This window comes from Triticum aestivum, chromosome 4D, assembly GCF_018294505.1.
Source record: "Triticum aestivum cultivar Chinese Spring chromosome 4D, IWGSC CS RefSeq v2.1, whole genome shotgun sequence".
Classification (NCBI taxonomy): Eukaryota; Viridiplantae; Streptophyta; class Magnoliopsida; order Poales; family Poaceae; genus Triticum; species Triticum aestivum.
In genome coordinates, this window is record NC_057805.1 from 3,289,403 (window position 1) to 3,305,678 (window position 16,276).

Sequence of the window (16,276 nt, forward strand, 5' to 3'; positions counted from 1 at the left end):
ATTCTTGTGTCCTACCCAACGAAAAAAATAGCACGCTATTTCGCGGTTATAGCGCGGTTATAGCATATTCGGAAGGGAGACGTTACGTTTTGACAAAATCGGCCGCTACGGCGCTAATCGCGTAATTAGCGCGCTACACACGCTATAACGTTGTAGCGTTTTAACGTTATAACGTGCAGACCATGCAAAACTAAAATAAGCACAGCCCAGCAGGCCCAGCAGGCCCACTCCTTTTATCAGTCTCCCATCTAACTGGCTAACCCTAGTTCTCACATCTCATCCCCTTCCCAGTTCCCAGCCCAGATGAGCGGCGGCGGCGGCGGCAACATCTGGGCGTGAGCGCAGGCGGCGACAACATCTAGTCATCAGCACGGCGGCAACATCTTCACATGAGCAGCGGCGGCATCATCATCTCGCGGCGGCGGCGTCCTCCATGTCGACTCCATCCTATTCCTAGCACAGACGGGCGATGTCAACCGCACCGTCGGCAAGTCAACCACCAGGTAATCAAGCATCCACACCGTCACATACCCACTTTCCCTTGTGCCATCTCCATGCCCTCCCCGTCTCCCGCTATGCCGCCGGCAAGGGCACCACCAGGTGAACGCCGGCAAGAGCACCAACAAAGGGAAGTAGGATTCAGAAGGAGATCCCTGTATATTCAGTTATTCATAGAAAGATGTAGGATCCAGGTGCATATTTACATTTAATTTTTTCTCCATTCTCAAATCAGAACTTGCAATGCTTTCTTAACTCCGGTTTTTACTCTTAATGAAGCTGATTGGTGGTCCAATCATGGGTCAAGTGCACCAAATCTCAGGGTATTGGCGATGCGGATTTTGAGTTTGACATGCAGCTCCTCGGCTTGTGAGAGGAATTTCAGTGTTTTTCAGCAGGTCAGAAAGATGCATGCCATATGTCAACTTGTTTATTGTCTATCCATGTGTTGATTGAAGTAGAAAGATCCTTGACATACGTTTTAGTACTTATAGTAGGACTATTTGGTGCTTGTCAATTGTCATGCTACCTTGAGCATCATGTTTGAATCTTAACCAGTATCATGTTTGAACAACTCATAACCAGAATAGTCTTTTGCTTTTAAGAAGAGGAAGAAGAATGTTAACCAGAATAGTCTTTTGCTTTTAAGAAGTGGAAGAAGAATGTGCTAATTATCAGTTCTTCATTGTCACATTAGAAGGACAACCCGGTATCTTTGTCATACTTTTCTTGCATTGGTTTCGTTGTTTTTTCATACTAAGATATCATTGCTCTAATCCCATCACCTACAGATTCACACAAAAAGACGCAATAGGCTACTTCATGACAAAATGAGAGACCTTGTGTTCATCAAGTTCAACTCCAAACTAAAGCAAAAGAGAGGGATGAAAAACAGGGACCCAATTGAGGACCACACATTTGTAGATGTTGTAGAAGATGAAGGCAATGAGTGGATCACTGGTGTTGTGCCTATTGAAGGAGTGCAAACAGGATTTGAACCTGAAGATGTACAAGTTGTAGAACCAACATTAGAAGGAGAAGTTGCTCCATCAAAAAGAAAGATAGTGTCTCAATCTCGTCCTAGGAAGAAGAAGAAGTTGCTTCCTATTTATCGTGATGATGAGTTGCAATCAGCTGAGTCTTCTTCTGAATCGGAAGATGATGACATGCATTTACCAGTGAGTGATTCTGAATAATCTCATTGTGCTATGTTGTAATGTTGTTGCCTTCGGTGGCTGTTGGTGTAGACTATCTTAAAAGTCTGTGTGTCATTTTGTGTTGTATTGTTGCTGCCCCGGTGGCTGTTGATGTTAGAGACTCTTAAAACTATGGTTGTTGAAGAGACTTACCTTAAAATTGTAGTTGTTGATGTTAAAGACTATGGTTGTTGTTGCCCAGGGTCGCTGTTGATGTTTGTTGATGTTAGAGACTTTTAAAATTGTAGTTGTTGATGTTAGAAACTATTGAAACTGTTTGAGACTTACTACTTTTATGTGCTGGATTTGGCCCTTATGCATATATTGCTTGCTCGTATGAAAAATTTAGTTGCTTAAATACTTTATTTCTAGATATATTTGAATTTTTTTTGCAAACGCTATTCTGAAATATAGCACGCTATTAGCGCGCTATAACTTGTGTAGCATTTAGAGAAGGGCCTCGCTATATTTTGTAGCGCGCTATTTTTTTCGTTGGTCCTACCTAATGCAAACTAGAGGAATATTAACAAGCATTTGCGAGTAATCATAAATCTAGACGAAACAGAGTATCCAGCAAATGGAAGAAGAGCCATTTATTTATTGTTCCATACATATTACAAGGTAGTATGAGCACGACGATGTATGATGGAAGGTTTAAAACATGTATGCAAGCAGATCAATCATCAAACTAGACACACTAGAAATAAAACTTGAATTAACGGCGAACGGAATCAGATGCACTCGCATTATTTACTTAGTTTATTCGAGCCAGGATTACATGGCGTGTGGTCTATCCGATGACCGGAGTCCGGGAGACGATTGGCGGGTCGCCAGCGTAGCACCAGACGAGGACGCGGTTATATTCGATATTTGGCGGCTCCAGTTCACCCTCGGCCCATATAAAGGCAAACACGTCCGGCCGCTCCGTCTCGATAACTCTAATGGCTTCACCGGCAGGCACCCCCACCAGTTCCGGCCACGCCGACTTGTTTGAATGCAGTTCCCTCGGCATGTCTTTCCCTGATAATACGATTACTGAGGATTAATAATCAAGCATACATAGAAAATAATTGAACAACGCATGCAGTCATCATGCATGGATGATCAGAGAGAGAGAGAGAGAGAGAGAGAGATTCCATGGGTGATTAGTCATCAGGGTTCATTAGCAAATTAACCTGCAGATGAGAGGAAGAAGTCGAGCCAAGAACTGCTTGTACTGCAATTGCTCTATCTCTTGTGATTATTGCATGCGCTTACGATTATAGGCCTAGTGCCCTCTGTATTTATATATGTACCTCCACAAAAAATGCATTGCATGTCGTGTCGATGACAACAATGCATATATAATGCTGCATCGCGTCAACCGCCCTTCGCCTACATGATTTGTACTTGCAATACGCTGCCGATGATGCCAGCAACCAATAGCATCTTTGACCAGGATGCACTGATGTATTGTCTGATATCATCAGTTTCTAAACACATGATCCCATGTTTGCTTCATATTCCCTTCGTTCCAAAATATAAGGTGTATTGCTTTGTTAAAAGTCAAACTTGTGCCTGTTTGACTATGTTTTTAGATTTAAAAAAGTATTAATATCTCCTCCTTCAAAGAAAGAAAGCTAGGGTTTCTGCCTCTCGCCGGCGCCGCCGCAGGTCTGCCTCGTCTCCGGTGGCCCTAGGGCCATGGAGGGGCGGTGGATCCTGCCAAGGGCCGGCGGGAGGGCTCCGTTTTCAGTCGTTTTTTTCCTGTCTTGTTAGGGTTTGTGTCCTGCTCAGGATGGCGAGACGGTGGCGGCTCCCTGAAGATGGAATAAAGGTCTCCCCGCCTAGCCCCCGTTCCGGCGGTGCATCTAGCATCGTTGGTAGGCGTGTGGAGGTGTGTCTCCGGCGGATCTATCTTTGGTGGATTTTCTCGGATCTCGTCGTTGTTCGTCTACATTCGTGTGTCTTCGGGTTGAATCCTTCCAACCTACGTTATTCTTCATCGGCGGCGGTTACTGTTCTGGTGCGCTGGTCCTATGGGGCCTTAGCACGACGACTTCCCGACTGTCTGCTATAACAAGTTGTGCCCGACTCCGGCAATGGAGGGGTGATGACGGCGGCACGCCTTCGGCTCGCTTCAGTGCTTGTAGTCATCGCTAGGTGGTCTGCGGATCTGGATGAATTTTTTATTTCTGGTGTTCGTTGTACTGCCATGATTGAAGATGAATAGATTGGAAGTTTTTCTGCAAAAAAAAAGTATTAATATCTATAATACCAAATTTGCATCATTGGATCCATTACGAAAACTTATTTCATATTTGTTTTTTTTCATTGCAGATGTTAATATTTCATTCAATAATCCTGTTCTAAAACATTTGCATGACTTCCAGAGAAATTTATGCACCTTATATTCCAGAACGGATGGCGTATATATTGTCTTCTAGATTTCCAATTATAGAAATGATATGGCATCAAAACTACCACTATGTCAGACTAGAAATTGTGGATAGATGTACACATCTGTTTTAGAAACTCATAGCCCATATCCAAAAATATAAGGCCGGTCGCATCCCACGCCATACGATGCGATATCTGCTAGCCATTGATATGCCCCGCTTGACAAGCTGCAACGCATCGTCGTCGATACCCACCATGGGCACGCGTGAGGCTACCGAGCTCGAAGCACCGCCGCACTACCATCTCGCCGCCGCTCGCCACCCTTGCAAAACCTCCTTCCCGCATTCGAAAACATCGCTCCATGGAGCTTGCATCACCGGCTCTCGCTGGTTCCAACACGAATCCTTGCCCGCAACTGCAGTCTCCTCGTTCTCGCCGAGAACCTTGCAGCTGTCGCAGCATCCACCCCGTCGTTGTGCTTATACACGCTGCAGTAGACGGTCCCAGCAAAATCTTTTGCAAGTCGCAGCAAAACTCAATGACGATCCCGGCAAAAACGTTTGCCTGTCATAGCAAAATAGCTGTTGTAGGTCCCAGCAAAAACAATCAATGTCCCCAGGTTGAAGCTTGTCCATTTGTCGGTTGTAGCTTCCTCTTCCACCAATTGCAGCTTTTACGGTTGCGCGGTCCCAGCCCCCAGCTTCCTGTCTCCGGTTGAAGCTTTTTTGGTCGTCGGTTGTCGCTTTCTCGGTCGCCGATCCTAGCATTTGCCATTGCCGGATGAAGTTTCTCTGTGCGCCGGCTACAGCCCCATGGTCTCTGATTCTATCAAAAAATGACAACAATCATAGCAATTGGTTTTGTGGTTGCAACTCCGCTGCACGCCAATCGCAACAATTGCAACACCCCCACATGACGTGTATGCAAGAATGGATTTGACATAGGAAGACAGTTTCTCTTCTTCCCATTAGAGGTTAGTGCAAAGTAAAAAAAGTTAATGTATACCCTCTGGGCCCATTGACTAATCCAAGGAAACATTCATAGGGATATGAGGATTGTGTCTATGTTAGTCTATGTTAAGTGGTTGGATGATGAATGGCAGGGCAGGGCTCAGAGTGTTATCACCAAGCTTGCCAAAGATATTGCAAGGTTGAACAAGAGAGTGACTGGTCTAGAGGGTACAATTACTCGACCTACGCGCCAAATAGAGATCGCCGTCAAATAGGGTTTTCGTTCTCCTTCTGCGCTGATGATTACCTTCCATCAGAACAGACCCATGTAATTGTGTTGTTGGGCCTGCTCTGCATCAAATCGCTCTAGGCTACTGGTGATCCTTCTCTTATGGGTCGTGAGCCACCTTTTCAAAGAGGATGCATGGATATTCTTTGTTGAATAGTCCCATCTTGCTCTCTCATACCGATTTCCCACCAATTTATATATGTTGACAAATTAATTGAAATATGAACAAGTGGCTTTGGGAATAAACAAACTGAGGATGAGAACAAAAGAGAGACCTTCAATAAATGAGCAGGAGCAAACGGGAGAAATGTGTGTTGTTGTTGTTATCTCATGTTCTCCAAATTGCACAATCATGATTTGTGATGGGGTGTCAGCCGGTAGTTTTACAAAACCAAATTACATAATATTTTGATATTTTTACCGTATTTTTTATGGGGTGTCCTCGCTATTTCTCAAAAGAAACTACCATTTTTTCGCCCATAAGTTATTTTTTGACAATGTAATATTTTTGGGTAGTAAATTTCTTCTAGTGTAGTAAATATAATGTGTATAGATTACATTGTTTGTGTAACAACACCGACTATATTACAAACCCCTCATTCTTAGAGCAGCGATTCGGCGCCCAGACTCATCTACACCTGCATGAAGAAAAAAATTCAAAACAAATAGTTTAAAAATTCAAAAAAATTCTAGTTTTTTTACCTGGTAGATAGTTTTGGTGCGCGAGGTGCGCTCGAAATTTCAGATCATTTGGACATCTAAGTAGGTCTCGGCAGAACAAGCAATTTTGGGGTCTGTAAAAACTTATTGGTCTTGCATTGTTCTGGCCCAATTTGTCTTTTTACTGAGAACTACTCATATGTCCAAATGATGTAAAATTTGGAGCGCATCTGACGCACCAAATTATCTACCATGAAAAAGTTTGGATTTTTTTGAATTTTTTATTTTCATTTGTATTTTTTATCGAATGCAGATGAGCTTGGGTAGAAATGGATATTTGCCTCATTCATCCTTTTTCGCCCGATCGTTGGCCCGTATTGGGCTGGCTCGTGTCTCGTCTTGCTGGATGGCTTCGATTTGCTAGCTAACATCTTTTGTTATAGATAATGTACGTTGACCTCCTATATATATGAAAACTATAAGAAAAAAATGTTGCCATCAATTTATCTTCTACTAGTGAGCACAAGATGTTTGTGGTAATGCTTGAGTGAGTTGCCCTGGCGGCGAGCTGCCAAGTGACCTCTGAATGTGGCGGTGGACAAGGTTGGGATTTTCTATGGTTTGACCTTGTCAAAAAACTTAAGCACAAAATAAGCTCCCCACGAAATTATTTCACGATCTGACCCTTTTCAAAAACGCCAAAAGCCGTGGCGTTGCTGCTCTATTTGGAAACGCCAAGCCAGCCTAAGTTGCTGGCCTGTTCGGAACGCTACATGGCAGGGCAGAAACGCCAGCATCTATGGCGTTGCTGTAAACGACAAGGACTTTGGCGTTGCTACCCCAACTCCAAATGTCATAGGGTGCGGCGTTTCCAACAAGAAGTGCCCATTTGCCACTTATCTATTAAGGAAAGAAACGTTGTGTGGCCCGGCGTATCCATGTGGGGCAGAAACGCCACAAACCGTGGCGTTATCAAAAGGGCCAGATCGCGAAATAAAATCGGAGAGAGTTCATTTTGTGCTAAATTTTCCTGATAAGGTCAAAACAGTGAAAAAGACTGAGAAGGTTATCTTGCGCTAGTGGTGAGCACAAGGTGTTTGTGCTAATGCTTGAGCGAGTTGCCTTGGCGGCGAGTGGCTAGCAAGTGGCCAAGTGACCGCTCAATGTGGTGGTGGACAAGGCCTCGTACATGATCCTACCCTTAATCGATTCATTGTTTTTGCCATTAGCAACCTTTGTTACGTGACACGGCCACTTGACCCAGACAACCCTGGTACATGGTGATTGGCGTTTGCTCTATAACGAACCACGGGCATTGTACAGGGGATGTTGTATGGAGGATGTGCCCAAGGGACACGGAGGGCAGCCCTCACACCCGGCTCAATAGTTTAGTTTAAACATTCCCTTGCGCTGATGGGATTCAATGACAGATGTGCCATGTGATGGTCAAGCTCATCATCTAGAGATTGACTGTTGGAACTAATCTTGTTATTAGTATTAAGCATTTAATATTAGGTCATGTTTAATTTGTTGCGTTGTGTAATAGCCACGTAGAGTTGCATTAGTCAGCCAAGTACAGAGAAAATTGCATGCTCGGCAACATGGCGTAGCGGCCGGATCAGCAGCAGAGAGATAGAGCAAGTGCACGCAAGCAGGTCGGCAAGCCAGGAGATGAGTGGTCGTAGTCATGTATATGTGTATTAGGTGACCAAGTGATCAGTGCATGTGGAGAGATGTGACCTGCATGCACATGTACTATTAGTGTGGTCAGGTCGTACTTAGTGTGAGGCTGCATGCACGCAGTTTGGCCTGGTTGTATGACCGTTGAGGAAGGCAGTACTAGTGTTGAACATGGGCGTGCAAGTAGCTTGTGGTAAGTAAAAATAGGATCAAGTAGGTGCGGCTTGACCGGCGTGTGTGCATGCTAGTGGTTAGTGGGTGCGTGATAGTCGTGTGAGTCCGGCTATTAAAACCATGTATTTGCATCATGTATGTGTGAGAAGGAACAAGAGAAAAGGCAAGTGCGTGTGCCACCAAAAAATGCTCTGCGTGTTCATTATCTTCTTCCACCTTGAGTTTGTGTGCGTGAGTCTACTTCCTCCTCCTGGGCTGTTCCAACATTGACCACGTCTAGATATATTGTGGTCAAGTGGACGCTAGGCACCCATCAACGAGGGCGGAAAGGAGGATAATCGGTGACGCATGGGATGCTACATTAATATAGAGCATGTGCGCCAGCACAGGGTAGCACGAGAGTTTTTTCGGTCATGCTTATTAGGCTAGATGCGTGTGATATATTCTTTTCTCTCGTTGCAACGCACGTACATATTTGCTAGTACTAGTATATGTATACGTGCAATGCACGTCAATATCAGGCAAAATATATACATGTTGATATTAGGCAGAAAATTAATTGCACATTAATATTAGGTAGGATGTCAATTACAAGTTAATTATATAATAGTCTATATTTGGTATGTTATTAATTGCGTGCTAAACATGTTGATCGGTTACCATTGGAGGAACATAGATCATTGGATTGACACTGTTTGATGGCTGAGATTTGTTGAATATGCCTTTTTGGGTCTTTTTATATTGACTAGTCAATGTACGTGCAATGCATGTTAATTTGGAAATATATTAAGTGCATGCGGATATTAATTAGGATGTTATTTACGTGTTATTATGTGATTAGCACTATTTTTGGCATGAAATTAACTGCACGCTAAATGTGTTGAGCGCTTGACATTGAAGCAGTCTAGGTCGTTGGATTGACATAATTTGATGGCCAAGATTAATTGGATATGCCCCTTTGGGTCTTTTTATATTGATATATATATAGATGATGTAGATATAGATAGATGATACTAAATATAGTATCACGCGGTACTCACCATCAAAAGGTATTGTAAACCTGCTTCGTGAGTTTCCATTCCAGGAAGGATCGCGTTTATTTAGCATGTCTTAATGTGTTTACATTTTGTATTGTAGCAAAAAGATATAGTAGTAAATTATTGCATTTATTATATCATGAGAAGATACATATTGTTCTTCTTCGTTGCTTGCACATACGAGCTTGTAAGAACATTATTCTGACCCATCCTTGCTACAGCAACAGAATGTCCTTCCAAATTGTTTTACGCAAGAACTCGCTTTTGCCTCGTAACCTTGGCTAGCACATGTATCCTTGCATTTACCATCTGAGCAATTCGGCGTATCATCACAATTCCCTATACGAGCTGTGGAGAATAAAATGTAATGCAACAAAAATAATCAGAACGCCACAATAACTCCAACAAATGGTACAAAAATATAAAACTATATGTGCAAGTAAATAAAAATGTTTATGTGCCTACCTGATGTATCATATGATTGGGCAGTGGTTAAGATGGCCAACAAAGCCACTATGCCTAGTACCCATGTGATTTTGCTTCCAAAAGCCATGGATAAGAGCTACACACTCCTTCTGTTGTATAGTTCTTCCGGTAAAATGTTATAGAACTAGTGATGTCGTTTCTTGTGTTTATATAGAGGGCCACTAAAATTGGTCGCAATCAATGTCTTCCATATTTGTTCTTTCATGATAAATGATTTCTCCCATATCCAAGCACATTATTATTAGGATACATTCATGGCAATAAACTCATTCCTATTTATTCTAGTATGCTGAATATTTTCTCCCAAGATCAGACTCATTGGTTGTTCAAGGTAAATCATTAAAATAGATTGCACGTAACATTGATGTTTTTGGCTTAAATCTTCTACATTATTTTTTGTCAATCATTCCTATGCTAGCTGGAATTAATCAATTCTACTGAGTATTGGTAAATTGTTGATCCAACGATATGTCGAAGAAGTAGGAACGCGACGGAATCATGTAGTGGTCTATCAGGACAACACCACGGGTTATATAGGTTCAGGCCTCCCCGAGGACAATAGCCTTAGTGGCGCGTGTATTGCACTGATATCAAAGAAGGATAACAAGGGCCTTGGAGACTAATCAAGATAGGATCTACAACTAGGCAGGAGATGGGATGTGCCATCACGTCTAACATATCCGAAGTAATGCTTACATGGCTATATGGATGGAATTTTTTACAAGGCTTTTATAATTGGTTTAGTTTCCTTTTCTCATTGTAGTATGCATTATGATCCCATTGCATTGATCCCATTATTCCATAGACTATAGCATGCCCATATCATTTTGTTGAGTTTGGTTTGCCTTGTTACCAGATTATTTATAGTTTGGCACAATGTTTGTTTCTATCTATATCATGTAGGGTTTTGCGCCAAAGTTGCAAATTCTTCTATTCCTGTAGAATTCTCTGCACTCGACACACTGTTCTCATATCATTGATCGAGTGGCATCTTCATTTGTACACAAAATATGGTATGTATATGTTGCATGACTGACCGACACACAACATGTAGCATGTCTATTCCTAAGTGGCGAGACATGTGTGACTCAACTCTTGGGTAAAGATGTACACCCTTTGCAAAAGCATTCAATCTGCTCGACTAGCCACTATCCACGGTATTGGGTAAATTAATATGGTTAGCTCTTTTAAGCTGAGCCCCTTGGCAGGGATGTTCTAAAATAGGTTGTGGTTAAGTCACTCAGGGTATTGGTAGGCCGTCATGGGGCACCCGAAAACCACTTGGCAAGGCCATAATTCGAGGCTATAGAAGATTAGGCGAAGCCCTAGTGGTCAATATGTATTTTAGTTCATTGTTAGTTAGTTGCATGCCTGTCATCTTGCAACCAGTTATACATACACTAACTTGTTAATTCTGGAATTTCTGCGTTGTTAGGAAATTTCCTCAGAGGAGAACATGATAACCCATGGTTGTGCGCAAGTGATTTCAATGAGTTGCTCGATGAGAATGATCAATCTGGACTCTGGAGGTGTGCACAGGGAGGAGTACGTGGATGATGGATGGTTTTCGGGAGGTGGTCAATTTCTATCGCTTCACAGATTTTGGCATAACTCGAAAGGACTAAAGGCTAAAGCTAGAACATCTATAGTGACAGATGAGGGCGAATCGTAACTTAGAAGAAGGCCACCTTCAAACTGCTTAAAATCAAGAAATTGTAAGGATGTTGGACTACCGCGTATTTGGGACTACCGGCAGCAGGGAAACAGAAGCTCTTTGAGAACACAATGGTTGCACACATCTAGAGAACCGAGTCTGATCCTTGTGCCTTGCTAGTTGGCATTAGTACATCAGACTGGGATAACGGGGGTGGTCGGCAGAGGCCGTTCAAGTTCGAAAGTGCATGTAGTAGGCATGGAGCGTACCATAGAGGATTATTGGGTGCCGATTAACTAAAATTTGGAGCATGTCTATGAAGCACTTGGTGAGGTTAAAGACATAGTAGATACTACGGAAATGGAGCAAGGAGGAATTTGCTCTGTCAAAAAAAGCTAAAGACTATGTGTGCAATGTTATAAAGAGTGAGAGCTAAATCCCTGTGGAAGGGTGAGGGAGTCCTGGATTAAGGGGTCCTCGGGCGTCCGGCCTGTTAGCTATGGGCCGGACTGATGGGCTGTGAAGATACAAAGACCGAAGACTCTACCCGTGTCCGGATGGGACTCTCCTTGGCGTGGAAGGTAAGCTTGGGGACCAAATATGAAGATTCCTTTCTCTGTAACCGACTTTATGTAACCCTAGATCCCTCCGGTGTCTATATAAACCGGAGGGCTAGGTCCGTAGAGAGGAAGGATAATCATAGTCATACAGACTAGACTTCTAGGTTTTTAGCCATTACGATCTCGCGGTAGATCAACTCTTGTAACACTCATATTCATCAAGATCAATCAAGCAGGAAGTAGGGTATTACCTCCATAGAGAGGGCCCGAACCTGGGTAAACATTGTGTCCCCCGTCTCCTGTTACCATCGACCTTAGACGCACAGTTCGGGACCCCCTACCCGAGATCCGCCGGTTTCGACACCGACATTGGTGCTTTCATTGAGAGTTCCACTGTGCCATCGTCAAAAGGTTTGATGGCTCCTTCGACCATCTACAGCGATGCTGTCTAAGGGGAAGTCTTCCTCCCCGGACAGATCTTCGTATTCGACGGCTTCGCACTGCGGGCCAACTCGCTTGGCCATCTGGAGCAGATCGAAAGCTACGCCCCCGGCCATCAGGTCAGATTTGGAAACTTGAACTTCGTCGCGGATATCCGCGGAGACTTGAGCTTCGACGGATTCGAGACCATGGCAGCCGCTCCCTGCCACCACGATGAACATGATGTAGATCTGTCATCAGACCATACCCAGGAGATAGCACCTATTGCTGCTCTGGCCTTAGATCCGGAGCAGATCGCGCCATCCGAGGATGGGAAGCTCAACCCCGCCATGGAAGCCACAGATTCAGCGGCATTGGAGCCGCACACACACCTAACTTCAAGTGACATCTATGTCACCAGAACCACGGACTTGTCTCCGGTCACAGGTTCCGAACCATGTGCGTCCGCATACCTCGAGCTTGATCGGACATCTATTGTCGAATTTAGCTCCGCGGACATCTTCCGGCACTCGCCACTAGGCGACGTGCTAAACTCATTAAAAAATCTATCCTTGGCGGGGGACTCACAGCCGAATGATATCCAGTTCGAACTAGAGGCTGATGATGGAGAATTTCGTTTCCCACCCACCGCCCACTTCATAGCCACTGTCGAGGACCTAACCGACATGCTTGATTACGGCTCCGAGGACATCGACGGTATGGACGGCGATGCCGATGAGGAGCAGGGCCAAAACCCGCCGCTTACCGGACGCTGGACGGCCACTTCTTCATACGACATATACATGGTGGATACACCTAAAGAAACTAACGACGATGACAAACCCAGGCGTCAGTGGCGCCGCTCTAAGTCACGTTATGCAAAAAATAGCAATACCAGCACTGGAGTAAACAATACTCCGGACTATGCCGAAGACAATGAAGACCCTGTTGGGGCAATCTCCGAACAGGATGGACGGGAAAACGGGCAAGTTAGCCCTGACGAACAGGCCATACACGACGACTCAGAGGACATTAACTACCTTCCGCTCTCCGAGGATGAGGTGAGCCTCGGCAACGAGGATTTCATCGTGCCTGAGGAACCTCTCGAGCAGGAGCGCTTCAAGCGCCGGCTAATAGCCACTGCAAGGAGCCTGAAAAAGAAGCAGCAGCAGCTTCAAGCTGACCAAGACCTGCTCAACGATAGATGGACGGATGTCCTAGCAGCCGAAGAATACGGCCGCAAGCGCCCAGCCAAAAGCTACCCGAAGCGCAAATTACTACCTCAGTTCGATGACGAGGCGCCAGAGCCCGCACCATCATTGCGCAATGCAGCTGACCGACCACTACGTGGTCGGGATAAAGCAGCAACTCAAGCCGAACAGCAGCCCGCCCTGCCTCATCGTAAAGGCAGAAATAAAACAGCTCGTGGTTATACATACGACCTTCGGCAGGACCTGGACAATAGAGCAGGACATACCAGATCGATCTACAGATCGCGAGGACGTGCCCCGACACGTGACGATGACTATCTATTCGGACGTGACAGGCCTAGTCACACCCAGGCCGAAAACCACAGACGGACTCCATCGGAGCTACGTCGCAATGTGGCCCAATATAGAGGCGCCGCACACCCTCTTTGCTTCACGGACGAAGTAATGGAGCACGAATTCCCACAGAAGGAAACCCGTGAATATCGAATCATATGATGGAACAACTGACCCCGTGGTATGGATCGAGGATTTCCTTCTCCACATCCATATGGCCCGCGGAGATGACCTTCATGCCATCAAATACCTCCCACTAAAACTCAAAGGGCCATCTCGGCACTGGCTAAACAGTCTGCCTGAAAACTCTATTGGAAGTTGGGAGGATTTGGAAGACGCCTTCCGCGACAACTTCCAAGGTACATATGTCCGGCCACCAGATGCCGATGACTTAAGTCACATCGTCCAGCAGCCCGGAGAGTCAGCCAGGAAGCTCTGGACTAGGTTCTTAGTTAAAAATAACCAAATCGTTGACCATCCGGACGCGGAAGCCCTAGCGGCCTTCAAACACAGCGTCCGGAACGAGTGGCTCGCCCGCCACCTCGGTCAAGAAAAACCAAAATCCATGTGAGCCCTTACCGCTCTGATGACCCGCTTTTGCGCGGGAGAAGACAGCTGGCTAGCTCGTAGAAGCAACAGCGCCAGCGATTCAGGCACTTCCGAAGTCCGAGACGGCAATGGCAAGCCACGACGCAGTAAACACAAACGTCACAATGATAATGAAAGAACGCACGACACAGCAGTCAACGCCGGATTCAGCGGTCCCAAACCCGGTCAACGGAAAAAGCCATTCAAGGTAAACAGAGACGGACCATCCAATTTAGACAAGATATTGGATCGGCCCTGCCAGATCCATGGCAACCCCGATAAACCAGCGAATCACACCAACAGAAGTTGTTGGGTCTTCAAACAGGCCGGCAAGCTCAACGTCGAACACAAGGGGAAGAGGCCGCCCGGTGACAGCGACGACGAAGAGACTCACCAACCAAATACCGGGGGTCAGAAGCAATTTCCCCCCAAAGTAAAAACAGTGAACATGGTATACGTGACACACACATCCATAGGGGAGCATGAGAAGCACTCCCTCCGGACTAAGGATCATACTACGGCCACTTCAGCTGAAGTACAAAGCGGTCTTATTAAACCGCATAATTTGTCGGCCATTAAGCCGCCGGTCTCCATTCAGCAGGACGGACCAATTTCAGAGCTGGACTAGCAGTTCGGCTTCTGCCGTCCGCCCCATACACCTGCGAAATTTATACCGCGCATACATAACTATGCACTTAAAATACCCTGGACATCGGCGGAAGCACAATACGGACGGGCCTACAAGTACGCTCATAACCTCCTTCCTTTTTTTTCTAAACACTACAGGAATCAGCTAGTTTGTCGTCTGGCGGTAACAGACGGCAAAGAGCGGAATACAGACGGCAAAGAGTTTGCCGTCAGCCGGCTGACGGCAAAGAGGATGGCGACAAAGACTGCTTTGCCGTCAGCTTTTATTCGGGCATACGGCAAAGATTTTGCCGTCAGCCAAACTACCTTTGCCGTCCTGCACGTATACCCCAGACGGTAAAGAAAAGCATCGTTGCTATCAGCTAGAATCTGTGCCTTTGCCCTCTGCCTCAAAAATCACTAACGGCAAAGAATGTTTTTATATTAAAAAAAGGAACAAACAGACCACGACAAAAACCACAATATCCATCAACACTTGCTGTTCCAGTACTCCACGGATGAATTTCACAATACAAAATTGTTCCATTTCACAAAATAAATAGATTACACACGAACGGATTACACAGAGTAGATGCAAATGAATTAGTACACGCAAATGAATTACACAGCATACAAGAGGCATATCTCACAAAAAAAATTACAAGAGGGATGGGACTCAAGGCGTCCACCACTGCAACGGAGCTTGCCACGCTCATCCACGAGGTGGTGCGGCACTGCAGCATCAAGGGATGGGGCCGGTGGCTGGTGGGGGCGACGGGATAGGGGCCGGAGGCCGGCAGGGGCAAAGCAGGACGGTGCTGGCTTGGCGGCGCCGGAGGCGGAGAGGAAAGGAGCTGGCGGCCGGTGGGGGCGACCGGGGACGGGGTCGGCGGCCGGCGGGGGACGGGGCCGGAGCCGGCGGCCGACGTGGGCGACGGGGTAGGAGCGCTGAGGTCGGCCGTGGCGGTCGGTGTGCGAGGTGGTGGCCGGTGAGGCTAGGGTAGTCGAGGTGGTGGGGGCGCCGGTGTGGTCTGGATCGAGAGGGAGAGAGAGGTACGAGAGAGAGAGAGAATCGTGGTGGGCAGGTGGGCAGGTGGGGGTGGGGTGGAGGATAAGGTGAGGTCGTGGGGCACGTGGGCCGTTGGGCGTCGGGTGGAGGATAAGGTGGATGTGTGCACCAGATTCTGCCATGTCACGGATCCGCGTGATCGATCCGTGGGCTGTGTTTCTTCTTTGCCGTCTGCATTTATATTACAGACGGCAAAGAGCTCACTTTGCCGTCGGCATTTTATATTACAAACTGTAAAGATCTTTGTCGTCTGTAATATAGAATGCAGACGGCAAAGTGAGCTATTTGCCGTCTGTGTTTTTTTCCGCAGACGGCAAAGTATATTTTGCCATCAGTTTTTCTTTGCCGTCTACTGATGACGGCAAACCCTTTCTTTGCCGTCTGTCCGATGAAAAGCTGACGGCAAAGACGCCCCTTGACTGCAAATTAGCTGTTTCCCGTAGTGAAACTACTCTTTCTTTTTCA

The 16,276-nt window shown here is 45.9% G+C and overlaps 1 protein-coding gene across 1 annotated transcript; it reads left to right on the forward strand.

Annotated features, from left to right (window-relative positions):
* Nucleotides 1-747: 747 nt before the first annotated feature.
* Nucleotides 748-2,067, forward strand: LOC123099303 (uncharacterized). The gene is made up of 2 exons (XM_044521482.1): nt 748-896; nt 1,290-2,067. The coding sequence occupies exons 1-2, from the start codon at nt 831-833 to the stop codon at nt 1,692-1,694; spliced, it is 471 nt and encodes a 156-aa protein (XP_044377417.1). The 5' UTR covers nt 748-830; the 3' UTR covers nt 1,695-2,067.
* Nucleotides 2,068-16,276: the final 14,209 nt, after the last annotated feature.